Source organism: Salvelinus sp. IW2-2015, linkage group LG26 (genome assembly GCF_002910315.2).
Source record: "Salvelinus sp. IW2-2015 linkage group LG26, ASM291031v2, whole genome shotgun sequence".
Lineage (NCBI taxonomy): Eukaryota > Metazoa > Chordata > Actinopteri > Salmoniformes > Salmonidae > Salvelinus > Salvelinus sp. IW2-2015.
This window is the reverse complement of record NC_036866.1, coordinates 10,805,144-10,829,840: the sequence shown is the minus strand read 5'-3', so window position 1 is coordinate 10,829,840 and position 24,697 is coordinate 10,805,144. Positions and strand designations below refer to the sequence as shown.

The 24,697-nt window shown below is 42.5% G+C and overlaps 1 protein-coding gene across 1 annotated transcript in view; it reads left to right on the top strand.

Annotated features, from left to right (window-relative positions):
• The window catches only part of xxylt1 (xyloside xylosyltransferase 1), a 91,732-nt gene that overhangs the window by 35,313 nt on the left and 31,722 nt on the right, over nucleotides 1-24,697 (top strand). Inside the window, exon 4 of the mRNA XM_023971816.2 lies at nucleotides 9,170-9,302. Coding sequence (XP_023827584.1) covers nucleotides 9,170-9,302 — 133 coding nt within the window. The remainder of the gene's footprint in view (nucleotides 1-9,169; nucleotides 9,303-24,697) is intronic.

Here is a 24,697-nt window from a genome sequence, read left to right as displayed (position 1 = left end):
CACCTGACCCCAACCCAATTGAGATGGTTTGGGATGAGTTGGACTGCAGAGTGAAGGAAAAGCAGCCAACAAGTGCTCCGCATATATGGGAAGTCCTTCATGACTGTTGGCAAAGCATTCCATGTCAAGGCAAATGGTGGCTACTTTGAAGAATCTCAAATATAAAATATATTTTGATTTCTGGAACAGTTTTTTGGTTACTACATGATTCCATATGTGTTATTTCATTTTTTTTTAAACAACCCTTGAATGATTAGGTGTGTCCAAACTTTTGACTGGTACTATATGTTTTGTCACCATCTGAACAAATAATGAGTTTGGGCTCGCTGACCGAAAGGAGTCAGGTCCAGGGCCAGCTCTTTCTTAAGGTAAGGTTGTTGTTGCACTGGGAACATGTGCATCCAACACAGAAAGTCTCATTCTCCATGGGCTGCTCTGAAATGACTTCACGTTTTTCTATAAGCGAGGATGAAAGAGTCGTCGCTTGAGAACTTCAAGGAATCGCAGCGCAGTCACCAGGCCTTTCCACGGACGCTGGGAGGGGGCCTGTCTGCTCGCATTGTTTCCTCTGCTCTCCCCTGGGGAGCTTGTTCCAGCCATCRAACCCTTCCCAACAATTCCATCAATACAGGCTGAGAGACCTGGGAAATAGGTTGGGCTGTACTGATTTGTACTGAGCTGTGTTGGACAGCTGTGTGAATGATACCATTGGTCATGAATAGAGCCAGACAGACGGTTTTCAATATAGTATAAAATATGAATGTGTCTCGGCAACGTCAAAACAGCCTGATCTGTAAAGGTCTGTTGTGTCATGTCACGTGGCTACTACAACAAACAACACAGACAGTTATCACAACACGTCACGCAGCATTATCATCCCTCTGAGGGGTAAKCCCCCTTTTTTCAGGGAATGTATGGCAGTTCGTATGAAGATATTCTTAAAATTGACTTTAGTCTGTACTATTCCACAGTGAGACTGTTATTCCATATAAACTGCAATAACAACACAGTTCTGTGTTGTTTCAGCGTGTTTCAATGTCTTTTTCTGTCCCAGTTACAGTGAGTTCATCAGGTTGCTGTCAATGCATTGGTGATTGGAAAGTCATTGTAATCATAACTCAACAGTGATAAATAAATAATAGCCTAGCTTTCATTTGTTACAGTGTACATTGGAAGAGAGTAGAGGTGGGAGACGGGTCCTTCAGCTGAGCTTTGCTGTGGAGAATGAGACCAAGATGCAGCTGTAGTGTCACTTTCGCTGACCTACATACAGCCTCCTCTGATTTCAGCTGAGTGGGTTGTTAGAAAGAGGGGAGGTGGTGTGAGCACTTTCACTCCCCTCAGTAATTGTCCTCCTCACTACTACTTGTATCTTGACAAGTGTTGGGGAAGCTATTCTTAAAATAGTTTACCAAGCTACCAATTACTTCACACTACCCGTAAGAAAAATATAGTTTACTTAACTAAAGGTACTTTGAAAAAGTAGTTCAGTAAATCCAAACCACTTTGATATTCAATCTGAAATTGCAATAACAGATCACTTTGGGGTCACGTGTCATTTAGCCTATTAAACACACAAGCAATGTTTTAAAGCTGTAATATATACATTTTCTTATTTATTTTTATATATATAATAATTATTGTAATATATATATTTTTAACCCGTTCTCTCCAATTTTGTGATATCGAATTGGGAGTTAGTCTGGTCCCTTCGCTGCAACTCCCATACGTACTTTGGAGAGGCGAAGGACGAGAGCTATGTGTCCTCCGAAGCACGGCCCTGCCAAGCCGCACTGCTTCTTGACACACTGCTCGCTGCTCACTGAACCCGGAAGCCTGCTGCACCAGTGGGCAAATGTTCACCTTTGCTGGCACGCTGGAGAAGTGTGCTTTTCAGGGATGAATCCCGTTTTCAATTGTACCGGGCAGACAGCGTTGTGTGGGTGAGTGGTTTGCTGATGTCAACATTGTGAACAGAGTGCACCATGGTGGCGGTGGGGTTATCGTATGGGCAGGCATAAGTTACGTACAACAATTTAATTTTATCGATGGCAATTTGAATGCTTCGAGATACCGTGACGAGATCCTGAGGCCCATTGTCGTGCCATTAATCTTCCACCATCACCTCATGTTTCAGCATGATAATGCACGGCCCCATGTCGCAAGGATCTGTACACAATTCCTGGAAGCTGAACATGTCCTAGTTCTTCCATGGCTTGCATACTCACCAGACATGTCAACCATTGAGCATGTTTGGGATGCTCTGGATCGACGTCTACGACAGTGTGTTCCAGTTCCCGGCAATATCCAGCAACTTTGCACAGCCATTGAAGAGGAATGGGACAACATTCCACAGGCCACAATCAACAGCCTGATCAACTTAATGTGAAGGCGATGTGTCGTGCTGCATGAGGCAAATGGTGGTCGCACCAGATACTGACTGGTTTTCTGATCCACGCCCTTACCTTTTTTTCAGGCATCTGTGACCCTCAGATGCATATCTGTATTCCCAGTCATGTGAAATCCATAGATTAGGGCCTAATGAATTTATTTCAATTGACTGATTTCCTTATATGAACTGTAACGCAGTAACATTTTTGTGTGTTGTGTTTATATTTATTCACTGTGTGTGTGTGTTTGTGCATTTGAAAAGTATTCAGACCCCTTGACTTTTTTATGTTACAGCCTTATTCTAAAATTGATAATGACAAACCAAAAACAGTTTTTTAGACATTTTTATTTACATGTATTCAGCACCCTTTACTCAGTACTTTGTTGAAACACCGTTGCCAGCGATTACAGCCTCGAGTCTTCTTGGGTATTGACACTACAAGCTTGGCACACCTGTATTTGGGGAGTTTCTCCCATTGTTCTCAAGCTCTGTCAGGTTGGATGGGGAGCGTCGCTGCACAGATATTTTCAGGTCTCTCCAGAGATACTCGATCAGGTTTAAGTCCGGGCTCTGGCTGAGCCACTCAACGACATTCAGAGACTTGTCCCAAAGCTACTCCTGTGATGTCTTGGCTATGTGCTTAGGGTTGAGGTCCTGTTGGAAGGTGCAGAAATGTTTTGGTACCTTCCCCAGATCTGTACCTCGACACAGTCCTGTCTTGGAGCTCTACGGACAATTCCTTTGACCTCATGGCTTGGTTTTTGCTCTGACATGCACTGTCAACCGAGTCTCATAGCAAAGGGTCTGACTACTTATGTAAATAAGGTATTTCTGTTTTTTTTAATTAATACATTTACAAAAATGTTTTTGCTTTGTTATTATGGGGTATTGTGTGTAGATTGAGGGGGGGAAATGATATATATATATATATATACACACACACTCATTGCACACACACACTCATGGGTTTTTCTGTATTTGTACTATTTTCTACATTGTATGAAATAACATGTTGAATCATGTAGTAACCAAAAAAGTGTTAAACAATGTAGCCACCCTTTGCCTTGATGACAGCTTTGCACACTCTTGGCATTCTCTCAACCAGCTTCATGAGGAATGCTTTTCCAACAGTCTTGAAGGAGTTCCCACATATGCTGAGCACTTGTTGGCTGCTTTTCCTTCACTCTGCGGTCCAATTAATCCCAAACCATCTCAATTGGTTGATGATTGTGGAGCCCAGGTCATCTGATGCAGCACTCCATCACTCTCCTTGGTCAAATAGCCCTTACACAGCCTGGAGGTGTATTGGGTCATTGTCCTGTTGAAAAACAAAGGATAGTAAGCCCACTAAGCCCAAACCAGATGGTATGACGTATCACTGCAGAATGCTGTGGTAGCCATGCTGGTTAAGTGTGCCTTGAATTCTAAATAACTCACTGACATTGTCACCAGCAAAGTACCCCCACACCATCACATCTCCTCCTACTTGCTTCACGGTGGGAACCACACATGCAGAGATCATCCGTTCATCTACTCTGCGTTTCACAAAGACACGGCGGTTGGAACCAAAAATCCCCAATTTGGACTCATCAGACCAAAGAACAGATTTCCACCAGTCTAATGTCCATTGCTCATGTTTCTTGGCCCAAGCAAGTCTCTTCTTCTTATTGGTGACCTTTAGTAGTGGTTTCTTTGCAGCAATTCAACCATGAAGGCCTGATTTCACGCAGTCTCTTTTGAACAGTTGCTGTTGAGATGTGTCTGTTACTTGAACTCTGTGAAACATTTATTTGGGCTGCAATATCTGAGGCTGGTAACTCTAATTAACTTATCCTCTGCAGCAGAGGTAACTCTGGTTCTTCCTTTCCTGTGGTGGTCCTCATCAGAGCTAGTTTCATCATAGCGCTTGATGGTTTTTGCGACTGCACTTGAAGAAACTTTCAAAGTTCTTGACATTTTCCGGATTGAATGACCTTCATGTCTTAAAGTAATGATGGACTGTCRTTTCTCTTTGCTTATTTGAGCTGTTCTTGGGATTATATGGAATTGGTCTTTTACCAAATAGGGCTATCTTCTGTATACCAGCCCTACCTTGTCACAACACAACTGATTGGCTAAAACTCATTAACAAGGAAATAAATAATACAAATTAATTTAACAAGGCACACCTTTTAATTGAAATGCATTCTAGGTGACTACCTCATGAAGCTGGTTGAGAGAATTCCAAGAGTGTGCAACGCTGTCATCAAGGCAAAGGGTGGTTACTTTGTAGAATCTCAAATATATTTTTATTTGTTTAACACTTTTTTGGTTACTACATGATTCCATATGTGTTATTTCATAGTTATGTCTTCACTGTTATTCTACAATGTAGAAAATAGTMAAAATAAAGAAAAACCCTGCAATGAGTATCTGTGTCCAAACTTTTGACTGGTACTGTATATATACTGATTAGTGTTTCTAGTGGTTAGCTAAACACGCTACATGGCAAAAAAAAGTTATGAACTACTGAACTACCACCAACCTACTGCAAAATGTAGTTAAATCACTAGTCGAACTACATGTAGTTCACTTTAACACTCATTAACACTGATCTAGACCCACTGATGAGTCCTTTTGTTTTCAGAGAGAAAAAACAGCTGTACAAACATCACTAATCAGCACTAGATTGTGTTTAGGGAGTGAGTGCGGGTCATTGAGTCAACAAAATTGTTGGAATATACAAAATGTTTTATTTTTCATTTTGTCTGTCTTCTTTAGCTGTCCCCTAGCACTTTAAATAGTATATGATGTGGCTGGGTTAGGTTTGAATAGAACACAGTATATAAGTCTTGAAACGTAAACCAACGACATGTTAGAACATAGTATTCCCTAAACAGATTGCCTTCAGTCTGTCCCCAGAGATTTCCCACTATGCATGCCAACAAAATCTCTTTGAACAACATAAGAATAGACTAATGGCCATTTGGTTTGTGATGCTTTTGGTGTGGTGGGGGTGGTAGAAGAAAGCTGCAGTATGTGCATGGTGCTGTAATTCATAGGTAGAACATAAGGGATGTCATCGAYTTGACCCCCCTTCAGCGCCCAGGGGTTATCTCAACCCATAGGCGTACCTAGGCGACTAGCCCATACTCAATGTTTTAACTGCTCATATAAGGCCGGGTAGTTGGACCTTAAGCTATGAGTCATAACCACGTTGACCCATGTTCAGCTAGATGAAGTGATGCGAGAATAAGTAAGGTCCTCTTTTGCTGCTGTTGTCATCTTGATGTTGAGACACTACAGACAAGACAGAAACAGTGTAATGCACTCGCTGCTTCGGGTTGTCACGTGTGCTCCCTCTCCGGCCTCTAGGTCATCAGACTGCTCATTATGGCGCACACCTGTCACCATCGTTACGTGCTCCTGCGTGTCGTCAGACTCACCTGGACTCCATCACTTCCCTGATTACCTTCTATAGATATGTCACTCCCTATGGTTCCTTCCCCAGGCGTCATTGTTTCTGTTTCAGTTTGTCTGTGCATTGTTCGTGTTTCTTGTTTTGTATTATGTTTCGTTCATTCATTAAATGTATTCCCTGAACTTGCTTCCCGACTCCCAGCGCACACGCTACACGGGCGGACTCGTAGCCACCTAACCGTCTTAAAGGAGCAATCACCACTTGCTTACATCAACATATATAGTCTCAAAACATGATTAAAACAATAATTGTAATATCATGGACGGTCAGTCCTTGCATTCATAGTCTATACATTTGAGAGTGGTTACATTTCTCCATCCCCATCCCTCAGCTTTTTACCGGAACAGGGGCAGGGAAGACACTGTTATGGTTTCTACTGCTGACTGCCTCTTTATCTCTGACAGACAATGCAGCCCGCAGCTACTACGCTGTATAGAAATAGATAGAACTGGGATGGATAAAGCCTCATTCTATTTTTATCCAATATATGAGTCATTGAAAATGGCACATCACATTGTTGGCCTGAAGCATAGTGAGAGGGGAATGAGGCAAGTTGTTGGTAGCTTTGTTGGTAATAGTGGATTATGTTATAAAAGGGACTGATTCAAAACCAATGTACATCTAGTCACATCAGACAAATGAAACAGAAGATCAAAATAAGGCATAGGCCTACATGATCTCGAGATCAGGTGACCACACCTGACATATTTTCTTTCAAATAAGAAAAGGCTTTAGTAGAAGACTCCTCCCTCCCAAACCCCAAGCCCCCCTTTAATGCCGCCTACTTTCCTCAGACATAATGTTCTCTTAAGGCATGATTAAACAAAGCAGTCATCATGGCCCGCCGAGGCCTGGTCCGTGGAGACGCTCGGCTGGGCGCCGGAGGTGGGCCGTGGCGGTGAACCCTGCTGTGACCCCTCCAGTTCTGGGAATTGGTCTCTCCCGCCGGGGAAACGAGGCCGACTGAAATGAATCCGAGTTGGCCGAGCACAAACGCTCTGTTATCCTGCACTGTAACGTTACCCGAGGCACCAGCCAGAGAGCCCCCAGCTCCTCCAGTATGGTAAAATGTCACCCTGCATTCCTCCATCAGTATTAATAGAGAATTTGATTTGAAATCACGTTTGTTTGAAAGGTGATTCTGCATTGCCTGTCAGCATTAAATGGTGTCATAATAGCAGTGAATGATGGTTAAGCGAAGCGGCAATGGAAGAGTGTGAGTAAATGTGACTCTTTGCCCCTGTGGTCTTTTTATGCTTTATGTGGTTATATCATAGCTCAGCCCAATGTTGTATCAGCCAAAGACTCTCTTCCTGCTTTCCCCTGTCCCAAAGCAGGCCGTCTAAAGCCCCCTCAGAACAAACAAAGTCAGCGTTCGCCGGGCGGGGGATGACGCTCCGCCACTCTACCTCATGAAGGCATTGTGAAGGGGACTTCCTTGTTTAAAGAGTCAATCCGAAGTTTAAAAAATTAAGGGTTTTCCCCACCACTGTTTAGGAAAAAAACTGTGATGGGGCTGGAGAAATGTAACAGCTCTCAAATTCATAGAGCTATAGATACAAGGACTGACCATCCATGATATCAAAATTATAGTTTTAACCATGTTTTGAGGCTATACASKGTTTGTTTACATTTTCTTTGTTTATAAACATTGGAGTAAAACAAGCTTATTTTGGGTTCTGATGGGGTACAACAGTTGACAGTATGCTCATGAGGCATTTCTAAATTATATTCATCAAGAGTCAATGGGTACATATCATTAATTTAAGTCCACAAATGTATTTAGCAACTGCAGATTGCCCCTTTAAAGAGCAGGGGAGAAAATGGCTGACCATCTCTGCAGAGTTTAGTTTCCGCTGCTTGTTTGGACAGAGACCGGCCCTAAAATATCTCTCTGGCCAAAGCCTCTGTGGAGACCCCGCTCTAGCCCAGCATTGTTCTGGTTTCAACAGGCTTAGTTTAGGCCACTTGTTTTCCCTTTTCCATATGCAGGCCCATTGTCTGTGCAGTCGGGCCTCTCCAGGCCAGGGGCCCCGAGTTCGGTTTGGCCTCTCCATTGTGACCTCAACTCTGAGATTGGGACAGAGACACGTTTGATTAAAGTGCATGCCACTATCTGATATCAAGAAGCTGGAAAACTGTTTCTTGTTAACTGAAATCACATGGTTTGTCTTGCTTGACTTAGGCAGCGATTACTTGTACTTTTAACAGGCAGCCCAATCAGATCTTTTTTTTTCATATATAATTGGTCTTTTGACTAATTGGTCTTTTGACTAATCAGATCAGCTCTTTTGCCAATTATTGTGCAAAATATCAGAATTGTGCTGCCTGTGTAAATGCAGCCGTAGTCACCCCAGTTACCAGGAGAGACTCATCTGTTCATTGTTCCACCTTCCTGTGTTTTGCTGGTTGGCATGGCAGTGAAAGGTTAGGGAATACTTAAGGTGCAATGGACACAATACTGTGCTTATCTCAGTTGACCAACAGAGCAGTATCAATTGGTGTCAATCTGAAAACCATGCCTTGGATCTTGGCATCTCGAACTACAGATGTTACTCCCAGTTTCATATATTTTATAATACAGTTAACGAGTGGAATAGTAAAATAGTAATTTGAAAGTACAAGAAAATGATCAAGACACACTCTCAATGGATCTCCCAAAAAGTTATCTGAAAGTCCAAAAAATGTTCTAGACCACATACCCAGATGGCTCAAAAACCCAATCCGCAGTAATCCAAGAAAGTGACGAAAAGAGACAGAAGAATGCGTGATCGAGAGGGAGAGAGAGCAGTTGCTTCGTGAGGTATCTCTAACAAAAAAAATACAGGATCTGAGTGATTGATAGTTGGTATTCAGCTGTCATAAAATGCCTTATTTACTTTGAAGAACTACTAAAATTGTGATTTTGCCAGACAGCATAGGCAGCAGCTCTATAAAGATGATGACTTGGAATGAAATAATAAAGTCATCAAATTAATAAAATGTAATATACACCTGAAATATTTTATTAAAGTAATGTAAATAAATTATTGTTAATAAGTGATAGGCAGAAATGGGCAGTCACTACCATCATGGGACTTTTATTTTTAGTGCATAGTGCATAAAATAAATCAATTATAGTTTTTTAAATTCGGAAACCGTAATTATTTTTGCATATTTGAACCAAAACGGAACAGACTTGAAAAAGCACTGATCGCTCAGCGCTAATAGCTGATATTCTTAGCCGATATGATGTATAGCCAAAATAATCTGCTACTCAACAGGTGCTATCAAGAAGTGTTAATTTCTGAGTGGTTATGTCTTTAACTCTGTTTCAGATCTGCAGCGCATTGTACAGCTGGACCTGGATCTGAAGTACAGGAGCAACATCAGGGAGCTGTTTCTGGAGTTTGATCGATTCCCTCCCGGAGCTGTGATCGGCATCGCCCGAGAGATGCAGCCGGTATACAGGTATTCAACACACACACACACACACGTGCGTGCACACATGAAACACGAGGACTCGTGGGGTTGGAAAGGATCACAGTGTGTTATTTAACCATTTGTTTCACTGCCACAAAAAACGAAGACCATTTACCATCACTAAAATMTATTTCTTAAACCGTGACAAACAACATCACAGTACTATTTGAGATATGAGAGCAGACCAGAACCACTGAAGCACATTGCTTTGAGAGGCAGAACTTGTCGATATGTTCTTGTGGTCAGTCGATGCTAGTCTGTTGAAAGTTGGGCACTCTAAAAGCTGAAATTGAGAGGGCCTCTTTTGAGTTCCGAGTGCTCTCTTGCTGTGCATTCCCACCAAAGTGACAGTGACAGGAGCTGGCAGAGAGGAAGTCCGCTCAGAGCCCTGCTGTCGAGGGTTTTTATATGGAAAGGGGAAGTGAGGAGAGGGACGTTGGGAGAGACAGATGTGTGGAGAGTCTTGCTGAGGAGGAGGTTGGAGATGGGGGAGTCGGGGAGGGGGACGGACTTGAGCAGCAAAAGGAAACGTGTGTGCACGATACATGTGTGTGTATGATATGACATTCTGAAGGTCAGTGTTTTTTAGGCTGCAACAACAGGAAGCACTGTGCTCCTGTGCTCATCAGTGCTGCCTCTGTTCACTGGAGGACAGTTCCCATTCCAGCAGGCTGTCGCTGTGTTCTCCTCTCCCCCCTCCCCTATCCTCTACGCCTCTCCTCCACTTTCCTCTGCTCTTATCCAAGCTCATCACATCAGCCTGCCTGCAGGCTCAAAACACATGCTCCATGAAACCCTGTAAACATTGTAGAGGAGAGATGGCTTATATGAAGTCAGAGGTAAGTAGTATAAAACACATCTTGTGATTTAAGATGCCAAATTACATCTTTGGCAAAACCACAAGAGCCTATGGTTCAAGGAAGAATTACATTTTTGTGTGTGTGTGTGTGTGTGTGTGTGTTGTTGGGTGTGTGTGTGTGTGTGTGTGTGTGTGTGTGTGTGTGTGTGTGTGTGTGTGTGTGTGTGTGTGTGTGTGTGTGTGTGTGTGTGTGTGTGTGTGTGTGTGTGTGTGTGTGTGTCCAGTAGAGAGTCGACCGATTATGATTTTTCAACACCAATACGATTATTGGAGGACCAAAAAAGCCGATACCGATTAATCGGCGATTAAAAAAAAAAATATATATGTATTTGTAATAATGACTATTATAACAATAATGAATGAACACTTATTTTAACTTAATATAATACATCAATAAAATAAATTTAGCCTCAAATAATAATGAAATAATGAAATATGTTCAATTTTGTTTAAATAATGCAAAAACAAAGTGTTGGGGAAGAAAGTAAAAGTCAAATATGCTAACGTTTAAGTTCCTTGCTCAGAACATGAGAACATATGAAAGCTGGTGGTTCCTTTTAACATGAGTCTTCAATATTCCCAGGTAAGAAGTTTTAGGTTGTAGTTATTATAGGAATTATAGGACTATTTCTCTCTATACGATTTGTATTTCATATACCTTTGACTATTGGATGTTCTTATAGGCACTTTAGTATTGCCAGTGTAACAGTATAGCTTCCATCCCTCTCCTCGCCGCTACCTGGGCTCGAACCAGGAACACATCGACAACAGCCACCCTGAAGCAGCGTTACCCATGCAGAGCAAGGGGAACAACTACTCCAAGTCTCAGAGCGAGTGACGTTTGAAACGCTATTAGCGTGCACCCCGCTAACTAGCTAGCCTTTTCACATCCGTTACACCAGCCTAATCTCGGGAGTTGATAGGCTTGAAGTTATAAACAGCGCAATGCTTGAAGCATTGCGAAGAGCTGCTGGCAAAACGCACGAAAGTGCTGTTTGAATGAATGCTTACGAGCCTGCTGGTGCCTACCATCGCTCAGTCAGACTGCTCTATCAAATCATAGACTTAATTATAACATAATAACACACAGAAATACGAGCCTTGAGCCAGGAGGCCCAAACTGTTGCATATACCCTGACTCTGCGTGCAATGAACGCAAGAGAAGTGACACAATTTCACCTGGTTAATATTGCCTGCTAACCTGGATTTCTTTTAGCTAAATATGCAGGTTTAAAAATATATACTTCTGTGTATTGATTTTAAGAAAGGCTTTGATGTTTATGGTTAGGTACACGTTGGAGCAACGACAGTCCTTTTTCGCGAATGCGCACCGCATCGATTTTATGCAACGCAGGACACGCTAGATAAACTAGTAATATCATCAACCATGTGTAGTTATAACTAGTGATTATGATTGATTGATTGTTTTTTATGAGATAAGTTTAATGCTAGCTAGCAACTTACCTTGGCTTCTTACTGCATTCGCGTAACAGGCAGGCTCCTCGTGAGGCAGGTGGTTAGACCGTTGGACTAGATAACCGTAAGGTTGCAAGATTGAATCCCTGAGCTGACAAGGTAAAAATCTGTCGTTCTGCCCCTGAACAAGGCAGTTAACCCACCGTTCCTAGGCTGTCATTGAAAATAAGAATGTGTTCTTAACTGACTTGCCTAGTTAAATAAAGGTGTAAAATAAAAAAATCGGCATCCGATTGTTATGAAAACTTGAAATCGGCCCTAATTAATCAGCCATTCCGATTAATCGGTCGACCTCTAGTGTCCAGTGTCCACATCCACTGCTAAATTACTTTTCCGTATCATATTTATCTTCTCACCTTAATCCCACAGTAAGTAGCTCTGCAATAATTGTGTGTTTGCAGGGGAAACTATTTGAACAGTTGCACTAAGATAAACAGGCTCCTCTGTAATACTTAGGGGGCAAACAGAGAGACAATGTTTTTGATCAAACAGAAAATGTATTTATAATTTATAGTTACACAAATGTTGTCATCATCAACACGCTCTGGGGTAGTTTCACAACGTTTTTCTAAATAGGTTTCAACTACTCTGATGTAGCCAGAATCTGTCTCATAACAACTGATTCAGACTCGCCTCATATTGCTTAGTCTCCTTTGACTTGAGTAAATCTGTTAACTGTTCGTTCACACTGTGTAAACCAGCCAGCAACAACTTTAACATGCCATAGACACCATCTCCCCTAGGTGGTACTAGAGACAGCTAATAGTCTGAGCTCATGGTTTTGTTTTCTACCCCTCTCCTTCCCTCGCTCTTCTTTCTTCCATCTCTTCCATCCCTCCATCTCTTCTATCCCTCCCTCCCTCCTTCCACTCTTTCCAGACGCCGTAGCTGGAGAGGGAATACACAGCACTTAGCCAATTGTTTTACCCTCTACCAAAACAGATGTATCACGCTTCAGAAATGTGCATACCGGCACATCCCGTAAATAGCCGTAAACATCCTTTAGTCAGTCTATGTTGAGTCAGTGAGTGTTCTCTATAGAATGCCCCATTTTTACCGTTATTATGTGAGTGAAGTAAGGCTTAAGAAAATCATTGGGGGCAGGAAGCCTAGCGATTTAAGAGTGTTGGGCCAGTAACTGACAGGTTCTGTCAATGTGCCCTTGAGCAAGGCACTTAACCCTAATTGCTCCTGTATGTCACTCTGGATAAGAGCGTCTGCTAAATTACAAAAACATTTTTTTAAAGAAAGTAGTGTAAAAATGTTAGCTTGAAATGTCTGAGACAAACTGATATAAGCATTGATGGATGCTGCCTAAGGAGAAGCAGGCTCCCAGAACACAGTGCTGTGAATTTCATCCAATAAGATTGTTTAATGTGTGATTCCACTCTGAACATCCTCCCTTCTCCCCCTGTATCTTGGGCTTGAGGGAGGGAGGCAGTGTGTGTCAATGGCCCTGGAACCCACAACACAAAAGTATAATACAGAGTAGGGAGAGGCTCACCAGTACCTAATGCAGTGTATAGTGTACACCGAGGGTGTTTCTCTATGCATACTGCCGTGCTCCACACTCTCATGCTCCAAGTGCTTTCTCCGAGGACGTTCTCTTCAGTACGTTCTTGTGAGGATGAGAGTGTGGAGAATGCATAAAACATTACATTTGAGAAGCACTCGCACTCCCTCTACTGTATGACCTCACGCCGCATCTCCCCATTCACTGAACCTTCTTCCAGCCAGGACAATGGCAACAATGGAGACGAAACAAGAAATACACAAAGCAAACATTTTTACTTCATAACTATCAGCTAGCTATATGTGAATCGTATTAATGTAGCTAACCAGATAGTATAACAGGCAAAAATGACCTAAAACCAATGTTATCCAAGGTAGATGTCTATTCTTCATGGGTAGTTAGCCACAAATAATTGTTAGCTAGCTAGCTATTTGACTAGCGAACAGTAGTAGCTAGCCAGTTAGCTCTATTGACTTAATATGAGCTTGCGACCTAGAGTGGGTATTGTAGGCAGGTAACCATGCCAAAATGAACACAGCATGTATATATTAACATATCAAGTTAAAATATTGTAGTCTGGCAATGTGATATGTGAATAGGCAACATTTCATTCTGAAGTCTGAGTATATTTTATCTTGCTTCAGCTCAAATAATGGCCACCATTGATTTCATGAAAATGTGCGTAATCTTTTTACGTGGTTGAGCCATATTTCTTTGCATACTTTCTGTTGATGCTTGCATCGATGCATGCTTCAAAGTATGTACAAACAGAGTATGCATTTGAGAAGTGCCCTCCGTACTCCGTTTCGCATACTTTGATTTGGACTCATATTCCGAGCCTCCCGTACTCCAATTCGCAAGCTCAGAGCACGGTAGTGTGCGTTTTGAGAAACACCCTTAGGAACACCTTCCTAATATTGAGTTGCACCCCCCCCCTTGCCCTCAGAACAGGCTGAATTCGTTGGGGCATGGGCTCTACAAGGTGTCGAAAGCGTTCCACAGGGATGCTGGCCCATGTTGACTCYAATGCTTCCCACTGTTGTCAAGTTGGCTGGATGTCCTTTGGGTGGTGGATTATTCTTGATACACACATGAAACTGTTGAGCGTGGATAAACCCAGCAGCGTTGCAGTTCTTGACACAAACCGGTGTGCCTGGCACCTACTACAGTACGCCGTTCAAAGGCACTTAAATATTTTGTCTTGCCCATTCACCCTCTGAATGGCACACATACACAATCCATGTCTCAATTAAGAGGATTTAACAAATGACATCAATAAGGGATCATAGCTTTCACCTGGTCAGTCTATGTCATGGAAAGAGCAGGTGTGCCTAATGTACACTCAGTGTATATTCTTTACTATAGAGGGAGACTGTAAATGGACTGAAAGCTTTAGTATAGGAAAAACAATTCCCCTCCATTGTTGAAGTAAACAGAGCCACATGCACACGTGGGCTGTGCTCCATAAGAGATGAGGCAATATGGTTGTATAAAGAGATTTATCATAGGTGTTCCTGCTATTTACATAAAATTATTTTATCTTTTACTTCACTGCAAATCTGATCAGTGGTCCGGTAGGTAAAGGTGGTATGTTGTTGGACCTGCTCCAGAGCTGTTTTCCTTCATTTCCAGCTGTGTGGGAGTGAGCCTGGGCTCTGAGCTCCTTCATTCCCAGCCTTTGTTCCTGGCCTGATTGTAACATCCCATTCACAGCCACCAACACAAATACCACTGGTCCGTTTAGACTGCAGCATTGTTTTCCACCCGGGTCCTGCATCAAAACAGGACGTTGTGTGTGTGTGTGTGTGTGTGTGTGTGTGTGTGTGTGTGTGTGTGTGTGTGTGTGTGTGTGTGTGTGTGAGAGAGAGAGACTGGGCCATGCTCACAGTTAAGGGTTGTGGAGCATCTGCTTACTGCTGTAAACAAACAAGTCTGGAAGTCTTGTAGATTTTAGAGGGAGGGAGTGTACATCAATGACTGTGTGTGAGCGAGTGTGCATGAAATGAAGATGGAGTGAACTTGAGTGTCTGCAGCTCTAGCATTGTATACTTAGGCAATGTTTTGCTAACTAACCCCTCTCACTTTTGGCTAGAGATCCCATCTCCCCCTCCTTCATTGAGTACAAATGCTATGGAGATGGATGCACGGGACCGGTGCCTAGGCAGTGTGTGCTGTGCCTCTTCCAGGATTTTTCTTAGAACTTTCTATGCAGTTAATGAGAAGTATAAGTACACAGCATCTCTCTGCTCTTATTCCTAACCAGGCCCAAGTGTCAGAGGGGGTAGTCTCAGTCTAGAGAGGAAAAGGACTTAATTGACAGTCTTTTGTTATCCCACTCTTCTCCACATCAGAAGCAAATTCATCTCCGCAAGACTTTAAAAAAGTTTAACAAGACACCTTTTGTGAAAGAAATAAAAAGCCTGGGAAAGAATCCAATTTAGTTGGACTTGCATATCATCAATCCTGCGTGTGCTTTCAGGAAAAGCTTTTTTCTCAATATTCACTCTCCAGAAGGTTGTGTAGACAAGATGAATATCCTATTTTCACTGCTCAATATTCACTCTCCAGAAGGTTGTGTAGACAAGATGAATGTCCTATTTTCGCTGCTCAATATTTTACTCTTAGCAGAAATTCATGACCCAAACATTTACATAAATGTAAATTGGCTGGCTAATAGTACTATTTTACACTACAGAGCACTTTTCCCTCCTGAGCAACTGAACCTAAGTCCTCAGCGAACACAAAGCATTTTGCGAATCTCCAGTGATGTCAACACAACTGGTATAGGCAGCGTATGGCAGTTCATACTGTATCTGGCCACTCAGTGTACTCAAGCAGTTGCTTGTTGAAGGATGGGGAGATAGGTATAATTTTATTTCACCTTTATTTAACCAGGAAAATCCCATTGAAACAGTATTTTTTGCAAGGGAGACCTGGCCAAGAAGGCAGCAGCAATCAATACAACATTTTAAAAACATTCAATACAACATTACAACATTTTAAAAACATACAATACAATCAGCACAACAACACCACAATCCAGCCTACAGGAAACATTTGTAGTGTATTTTTTCTGTCACTCATCACCACTTGTCTGTTGTCTCATGTATGTGTCCCCTTGTCTGTACCCCTCTGGAGTGAAGACACCAGCCTTGTCTATCCTGTGCTTGGCTCACTGGTCCTCTCTTCTGGTGACACCAGAGTCAATCGTTCTAACACTGGCTCTATGCAGTGATTTTTCAATAGGGATGCTGTCTGCACTGGCCAGAGCAGAGGGTTTATATTTCAGACGAAGCGATTACAGTCACAACCATAACTTTCTTCCCAGGTCGCGGAGGGCTCCAGTTTCTCCAACAGATAATCATCTCTGCTCCCACCGTAGCCACTCGCTGGGCCTCGAACCAGGAACTGCTCCATGCCTGGATGTACACACACAGACAAGTGTTCACGTCACTTACCAAACACAGTTCCCAGTTTAACGTAATCCCCCAGAGGACCCACGTCAAGACCCTGTACGTGCTCGCACCATTGATGAAGGGATAACTTACCCTGCCAGTCTATTTGTCCAATGTAGGGGGGCATCATAGCTCAACAGGCTGAAGTAGAATCAGTCTGTAAAACAAGTCAGTTAAAATTGTGGGAAGAAAAGGWTAGTACTATCCGGAATCCTTGGGACGTCCCTACCCTAACCTATATGCGGAAAGACACATTTCAGTTGAAGGAATTGTTGTACGACTGACTAGGTATCCCCCTTCCTCTTTCCTTTCCCTTAACTTTAACCCCTACCTTTACACTTACCTAACTCTTACCTTAACCGTTTTAAATGTCAACTTAACTGCAGCTCTTAAATACTCAGTAACTGCAGTAGGCAGCAAACATTAATGATGTGATTGTGGAATGTTTTTTCAGTATTACAGATAGGCCTACAGTGGGAATATTAACGTTATTGTCATACATAGTTTAAGTTTGAAGTTGTTGTACACTTCACATGATAATGCAAAAATAGAAATATAGTCTGTGTGTGCGTACGTGCAAAGGGTTTTGTGAATGAAAAGCAGTGTGTGTGTTTGTAACCACTCTCCTCCTCGAGTGCTCTCCGTGCTGAGTGGAGAGGACTGAGAAAGCGCTCTGCTCCTTATCTTTTTTATTGCTAATGGAGGCAGCGTTATGCAGGAGCGCACAGCCCTCCTCGGCCGCATTCACAACACATCATTTCAATGTAATGTTTATTATAGGTGAAGATGCTCTTCCTTTTTCTTCCACAGCTGCATCCTTAATGTTGTAAAACCCAGCAGCCCCTCTTGCATAACACCTGCATGTACAGCCAGACATAGACAGAGAAATGTCAGACCACTGTGTACCAAAGAGTGACAATAACTATAAGACTGTACACCCACTTGGTTTACTTTCTGGTTGCAGCAAGATCTGGTTTACTCCCATAGGCAACTTGGTCTGACGGTGGACATCTTCAGTAAAACGTCCTAGTAAAAGCCCGTTAGAAAGTAATACTGATTGAGCCCAATTATGGGCCATTTATCTCATGTCTCATTTCCTAAACATTTTCTTGATATATAGAATATGACTCTACACAGCACCCACTTATCTTCCTTAGTCATCATATGAGTGAAATAATCATCTGATTAGAGTCTTAAAATACTGTTTTCCTCACTGCACAGTCAACAGTCTCAGTCTCAGTCTGAGAAATAAGACCTACCTGCCTGTAATTATACTTGTGTGTCAGAGATGACACGTCGTCAAAGGATAATTGGTTTTGGAATATAGTGTGAATGTTTTGGTAAAGGTGTGGGAGTTTTCACCTACCAAGTACGAACTCTTTAAATCCCCATTTCTTTCTCTTTATGGAAACATTTTTTGCTATACCTGCACAATCTCCAAAACATCTCTGCAATGCAGGGAACAGCGAGAATATTATTCCCCATCTCCGATTCAGTGTTTAATCTGCTGTGTAAAATCAGGTTGTTTCCTGCTCTGAACAATGTGGAAGGCAGATTTGGTTGAGGAGTGGTACAGATCGTCCCTGATGTTTACTTCGGGAGGCTTCACACCACAGCCTGGTAGCTTACTGTGAGCTCACAAAGAAACCGCAGATGAGAGCGCCGTGACTTGGCACTTCTGGTAGGCGGGTTGAGGAGCCCTTTGAGGCCAGTTTGAGAGGTTCTAGTAGAATGAAATAGGCTAGGTCTGGTGCTGAAACAGAGTTGATAGAAGGATCACAGATGTCACTGAGCGGACTGTTCTTAATCATGACCTACTCATGTACCAAGTAGAGTACTTGAGGGACAAGTTGGCCAGTGCTTATACGTCTCAAAGGCAAAGAAAGACAGACAATTAATCAATAAAGACCCAGACCCTTTTTTTACCAGGTGACTGAGAACACATTCTCATTTACATCAATGACCTGGGGAATAGTTACAGGGGAATGGAGGGGGGATGAATGAGCCAAATGGAAGCTAGGATGATTAGGTGGACATGATAGTAAGAGGGACAGATTGAGAATTTAGCCAGGATACCGGTGTTAGCACTTATCGTAAGAGTAGGGGTGTTATTGGGAGCTTTAATGGCCACAGAGAGTCAGGACACCCGTTTAACGTTCCATCCGAAAGACTGCACCCTACACAGGACACTGTCCACAACCACTTCCCTGGGGCATTAGGATATACAGTATCAGTCAAAAGTTTGGACACACCTACTCATTCAAGTAAAACAAATAAGTGTACTATTTTCTTCACTGCATAGTAATAGTGAAGACATCAAAACTATGAAATAACACATATGGAATCATGTAGTAACCAACTGTAACCAACTATTTTATATTTGAGATTCTTCAAAGTAGCCACCCTTTGCCTTGATGACAGCTTTGCACACTCTTGGCATTCTCTCAACCAGCTTCATGAGGTAGTCACCTGAAATGCATTTCAATTAACAGGTGTGCCTTGTTAAAAGTTCATTTGTATTATTTCTTTCCTTATTAATGCGTTTTAGGCAATCAGTTGTGGTGTGACAAGGTAGGGGTGGTATAAAGAAGATAGCCCTATTTGGTAAAATACCAAGTCCATATTATGGCAAGAACAGCTCAAATAAGCAAAAAGAAACGACAGTCCATCATTACTTTAAGACATGAAGGTCCGTCATTCAAGAACTTTGAAAGTGTGTGCAGTCGCAAAAACCATCACTCGCTATGATGAAACCGGTTCTAATGAGGACCGCCACAGGAAAGGAAGACCCAGAGTTACTTCTGCTGCAGAGGATAAGTTAATTAGAGCTACCAGCCTCAGAAATTGCAGCCCAAATAAATGATTCAGTTCAAGTAACAGACACATCTCAACATCAACTGTTCAGAGGAGACTGCGTGAATCAGGCCTTCATGGTCGTATTGCTGCAAAGAAACCACTACTAAAGGACACCAATAAGATGAAGAGACTTGCTTTGGCCAAGATACACGAGCAATGGACATTAGACCGGTGGAAATCTGTCCTTTGGTCTGATGAGTCCAAATTTGAGAGTTTTGGTTCCAACCGCCGTGTCTTTGTGAGACACAGAGAAGGTGAATGGATGATCTCCGCATGTATTGTTCCCACCGTGAAGCATGGAGGAGGAGGTGTGATGGTGTGGGGGTGCTTTGCTGGTGACACTGTCTGTGATTTATTTAGAATTCAAGGCACACTTAACCAGCATGGCTACCACAGCATTCTGCAGCGATACGCCAATCCATCTGGTTTGCGCTTAGTGGGACTATCATTTGTTTTTCAACAGGACAATGACCGAAAACACACCTCCAGGCTGTGTAAGGGCTATTTGACCAAGGAGAGTGATGGAGTGCTGCATCAAATGATCTGGCCTCCAAAATCACCTGACCTCAACCCAATTGAGATGGTTTTGGATGAGTTGGACCGCAGAGTGAAGGAAAAGCAGCCAATAAGTGCTTAGCATATTGTGGAACTCCTTCAAGACTGTTGGAAAAGCAATCCTCATGAAGCTGGTTGAGAGAATGCCAAGAGTGTGCAAAGCTGTCATCAAGGCAAAGGGTGGCTACTTTGAAGACTGACCTTCATGTCGTTTCTCTTTGCTTATTTGAGCTGTTCTTGCCATAATATGGACTTTGTTTTTTCCCAAATAGGGCTATCTTCTGTATACCCCCTACCTTGTCACAACACAACTGATTGGCGAAAACGCATTAAGAAGGAAAGAAATTCCACAAATGTACTTTTTACAAGGCACACCAGTTAATTGAAATGCATTCCAGGTGACTACCTCATGAAGCTGGTTGAGAGAATGCCAAGAGTTTGCAAAGCTGTCGTCAAGGCAAAGTATAGCTATTTGAAGCCTCAAATATAAAATATATTTTGATTTGTTTAACACTTCTTTGGTTACTGCATGATTCCATATGTGTTATTTCATAGTTTTGATGTCTTCACTGTTATTCTACAATGTAGAAAATAGTAAAAACATTGAAAAACCCTTGAATGAGTAGGTGTGTCCAAACATTTGCTAGTACTGTGTATTTTTAGACCAGATGATAGATTGCCGCCTACTGGCCCTCCTGGCACCAATTTTTGATACACACAGGAAACTGTTGAGCGTGAAAAACTCAGCAGCAATACAGTTCTTAACAGAAACCGATGCGTCTGGCACTTACTACCATACCCCGTTCAAAGGCACTTAAATCTTTTGTCTTGCCCATTCAACTTCTGAATGGCACACATACCTCAATTGTTTCAAGGCTTAAAAATCCTTCTTTTAACCTGTCTCCTCCCCTTCATCTACACTGATTTGAAGTGGATTTAACAGGTGATATCAATAAGGGATCAAAGTTTTCTCCTGGATTGTTACTAATGTTTGTACACTCGGTGTACACTGGAGTTGCTTACCAAGATGATTTTTAATATTCCTGAGTGGCCTAGTTACAGTTTTGAATTAAATCGGCTGGAATATCTATGGCAAGCATTGAAAATGGCTATCTAGCATTGGTCAACAACCAATTTGACAGAGCTTGAAGAATTTTAACAAGAATAATGTGCAACTATTGTACAATCCAGGTGTGCAAAGCTCTTAGAGACTTACCCAGAAAGTAGTGACGGTCGGTGCCATTCATGAGGGAGGATGATTTAAAAAAAAGATGAGCATGGCCATATTTCTATTACAGCATATTGGATGACTGTCATTCATATTCCATTCACCCAGCTCAATGTAACATTGATAGGTTCAGGCTACTACATAATACTCTAATTTTCCCTATACCCATCAAGAGGTTGGTACAACCTAGCCTATGAATGAATGTTTACATCGTAGGTGCACAGGTCGAGAGAAATTTGAGTAATCAAGGTGACTGACAATACCGCCTTGCACAATCTTGCCTGCATAATCTTGCCTGCATCTAGCTGATATAGGGTGTAATCATTAGTTCAACAGTTGCAAACGAGAGTTTCTATTGGACAAAATTCTGGTATGTTTATCCCAGTTTCGTTCCGTTGGCTTCTGTTTAAGAAAAGCTTTTCAACATAAGCAGCAGAATGAATACACCCCTGATCACACACAAACACCGTTCACTTTCATAGCAGCCAGATCATTATATAATTTACGCGCTCTCCCCCGCTCAACTTTTCCCTTCGCTTGTGGACATCAGTGCACAACACATCAGCTGTCTGTGACCAGGCGAAAAAACCTTTCCCAGCCKAACCTTCATATTATAAATGCTAATCGCTATACACAGCCGTTGTCACCATATTAGCTAACGTCAACAACATAGCTTATAGAACTAACACGTTAGTAAACCCGCTACAATCATGTAGTACAGTGTACAGTTAGCAAGCAGTTTAGCAGCTACAATAAATTCATAAAACCAAAAGCTTACCATGACTTGGAAGAGTTCCAGTGTTGGGTAGCCAGCTAGGAAACATAGCATCCCTCTCGGTTTGAGCCGAGTGTTGGAGTAGGCTAAACTAGCTAGTTGCATTAACTAGCTAAGTAAGTTTAAGTGGAAAAAATATTAAATGTAGCTAGCTCTCTCTCTCTTGCTTCTCCTACATTTTTGAAGAATTATATTTGTTCAAAACTATTCAACTATTGTCTTTCTCTGAGTCAACTAAACACCACATTTTATACACTGCAGTGCTAGCTAGCTGTTGCTTATGCTTTCAGTACTAGATTAATTATCTGATCCTTTGATTGGATGGACAACATGTCAGTTCATGCTGCAAGAGCTCTGATCGGTTGGAGGACGTCCTCCGGAAGTTGTCATAATTACTGTGTATGTCTATGGAAGGGGATGAGAATCATGAGCCTCCTAGGTTTTGTGTTAAAGTTGATGTACCCAGAGGAGGACGGACACTAGCTGTCTTCAGGCTACACCATAGTGCTATCCTACAGAATGCTGTTGAGGCTACTGTAGACCTTCATTGTGAAACAGTGTGTTTTAATCAATTATTTGGTGACCTGAATATATTTAGTATAGTTTTATCTAAAAATGATTACTTTATTTATTTATTTATGTTTCACTATTTTCATTTTTCTGAAATTCACTGAGGTTCGTCCTTCCCTTCCTCATCTGAGTCTTTCTGGCAGTGGAGGCTCCTAACAGCTGTAATCGCTGCCACAGGAGACTGTAACATGTATAGACCCAGGGATGTGAATACTTATGTACAGTGGCAAGAAAAAGTATGTGAACCTTTAGGAAATACCTGAATTTCTGCATAAATTGGTCATAAAATTTTATCTGATCTTCATCTAGGTCACAACAACAGACAAACACAGTCTGCTTAAACTAATAACAGACAAACAATTATAGGTTTTCATGTCTTTATTGAACACACCGTGTAAACATTCACAGTGCAGGGTGGGAAAAGTATGTGAACATTTGGAAATAATAACTGGTTGACCCTCCTTTGGCAGCAGTCAAATCAAACTTTATTTGTTACATGCGCCGAATACAACAAGTGAAGACTTTACCGTGAAATGCTTACTTACAAGCCCTTAACCAACAGTGCAGTTCAAGAAGAAATATTTACCAAGTAGACTAAAATAAAAAGTAATAATAAAAAGTAACACAATAAGAATAACAATAACGAGGTTATATACAGGGGGCACCGGTACCGAGTCAGTGTGCGGGGGTACAGGCTAGTTGAGGTAATCTGTACATGTAGGTGGGGGTGAAGAACTATGCATAGGTAACAAACAAACAGCGAGTAGCAGCAGGGTGTTATGAATTGTTCAGCAGTCTTATGGCTTGGGGGTAGAAGCTGTTGAGGAGCCTTTTGGTCCTAGACTTGGCGCTCCGGTACCACTTCCCGTGCGGTAGCAGAGAAAACAGTCTATAACTTGGGTGACTGGAKTCTGACAATTTTATGGGCTTTCCTCTGACACCGCCTATTATATAGGTCCTGGCTGGCAGGAAGCTTGGCCCCAGTGATGTACTAGGCTGATTACACTACCCTCTGTAGCGCCTTACGGTCAGATGCCGAGCAGTTGCCATACCAGGCGCAACCGGTCAGGATGCTCTCGATGGTGCAGCTGTAGATCCTTTTGAGGATCTGGGGACCCATGCCAAATCTTTTCTTTTCTCTCTTGAGGGGGAAAAGGTGTTGTGGTGCCCTCTTCACGACTGACTTGGTATGTTTGGACCGTGATAGTTTGTTGGTGATGTGGACACCAAGGAACTTGAAACTCTTGACCCGCTCCACTACAGCCCCGTTGATGTTAATGTTCGGCCCGCCTTTTCCTGTAGTCCACGATCAGCTCCTTTGTCTTGCTCACATTGAGGGAGAGGTTGTTGTCCTGGCACCACACTGACAGTTTTCTGACCTCATCGTTGTCGGTGATCAGGCCTACCACTGTGTCGTCAGCAAACTTAATGGAGTTAGAGTCGTGTTTGGCTACGCAGTCGTGGGTGAACAGGGAATACAGGAGGGTACTAAGTACACACCCCTGAGGGGCCTCAGTGTTAAGGATCAGCGTTGCAGACGTGTTGTTGCCTACTCTTACCACCTGGGGGCGGCCCGTCAGGAAGTCCAGGATCCAGTTGCAGAGGGAGGTGTTTAGTCCTAGAGTCCTTAGCTTAGTGATGAGCTTCGGAGCACTGTGGTGTTGAACGCTGAGCTGTAGTCAATGAACAGCATTCTCATATAGGTGTTCCTTTTGTCCAGGTGTGAAAGGGCAGCGTGTAGTGCGATTGAGATTGCGTCATCTGTGGATCTGTTGGGGCGGTATGCAAATTGGAGTGGGTCTAGGGTGTTCGGGAGGATGCTGTTGATGTGAACCATGACCAGCCTTTCAAAGCACTTCATTGCTACTGACGTGWGTGCCACGGGGCGGTAATCATTTAGACAGGTTACCTTCACTTCCTTGGGCACAGAGACTATGGTGGTCTGCTTGAAACATGTAGGTATTACAGACTCGGTCAGGGAGAGGTTGAAAATGTCAGTGAAGACACTTGACAGTTGATCCGCGCATTCTTTAAGTAAACGTCCTGGTAATCCGTACTTGTTCACATAGCTCTGTTGTACTGTCCTCCTTCCCCGT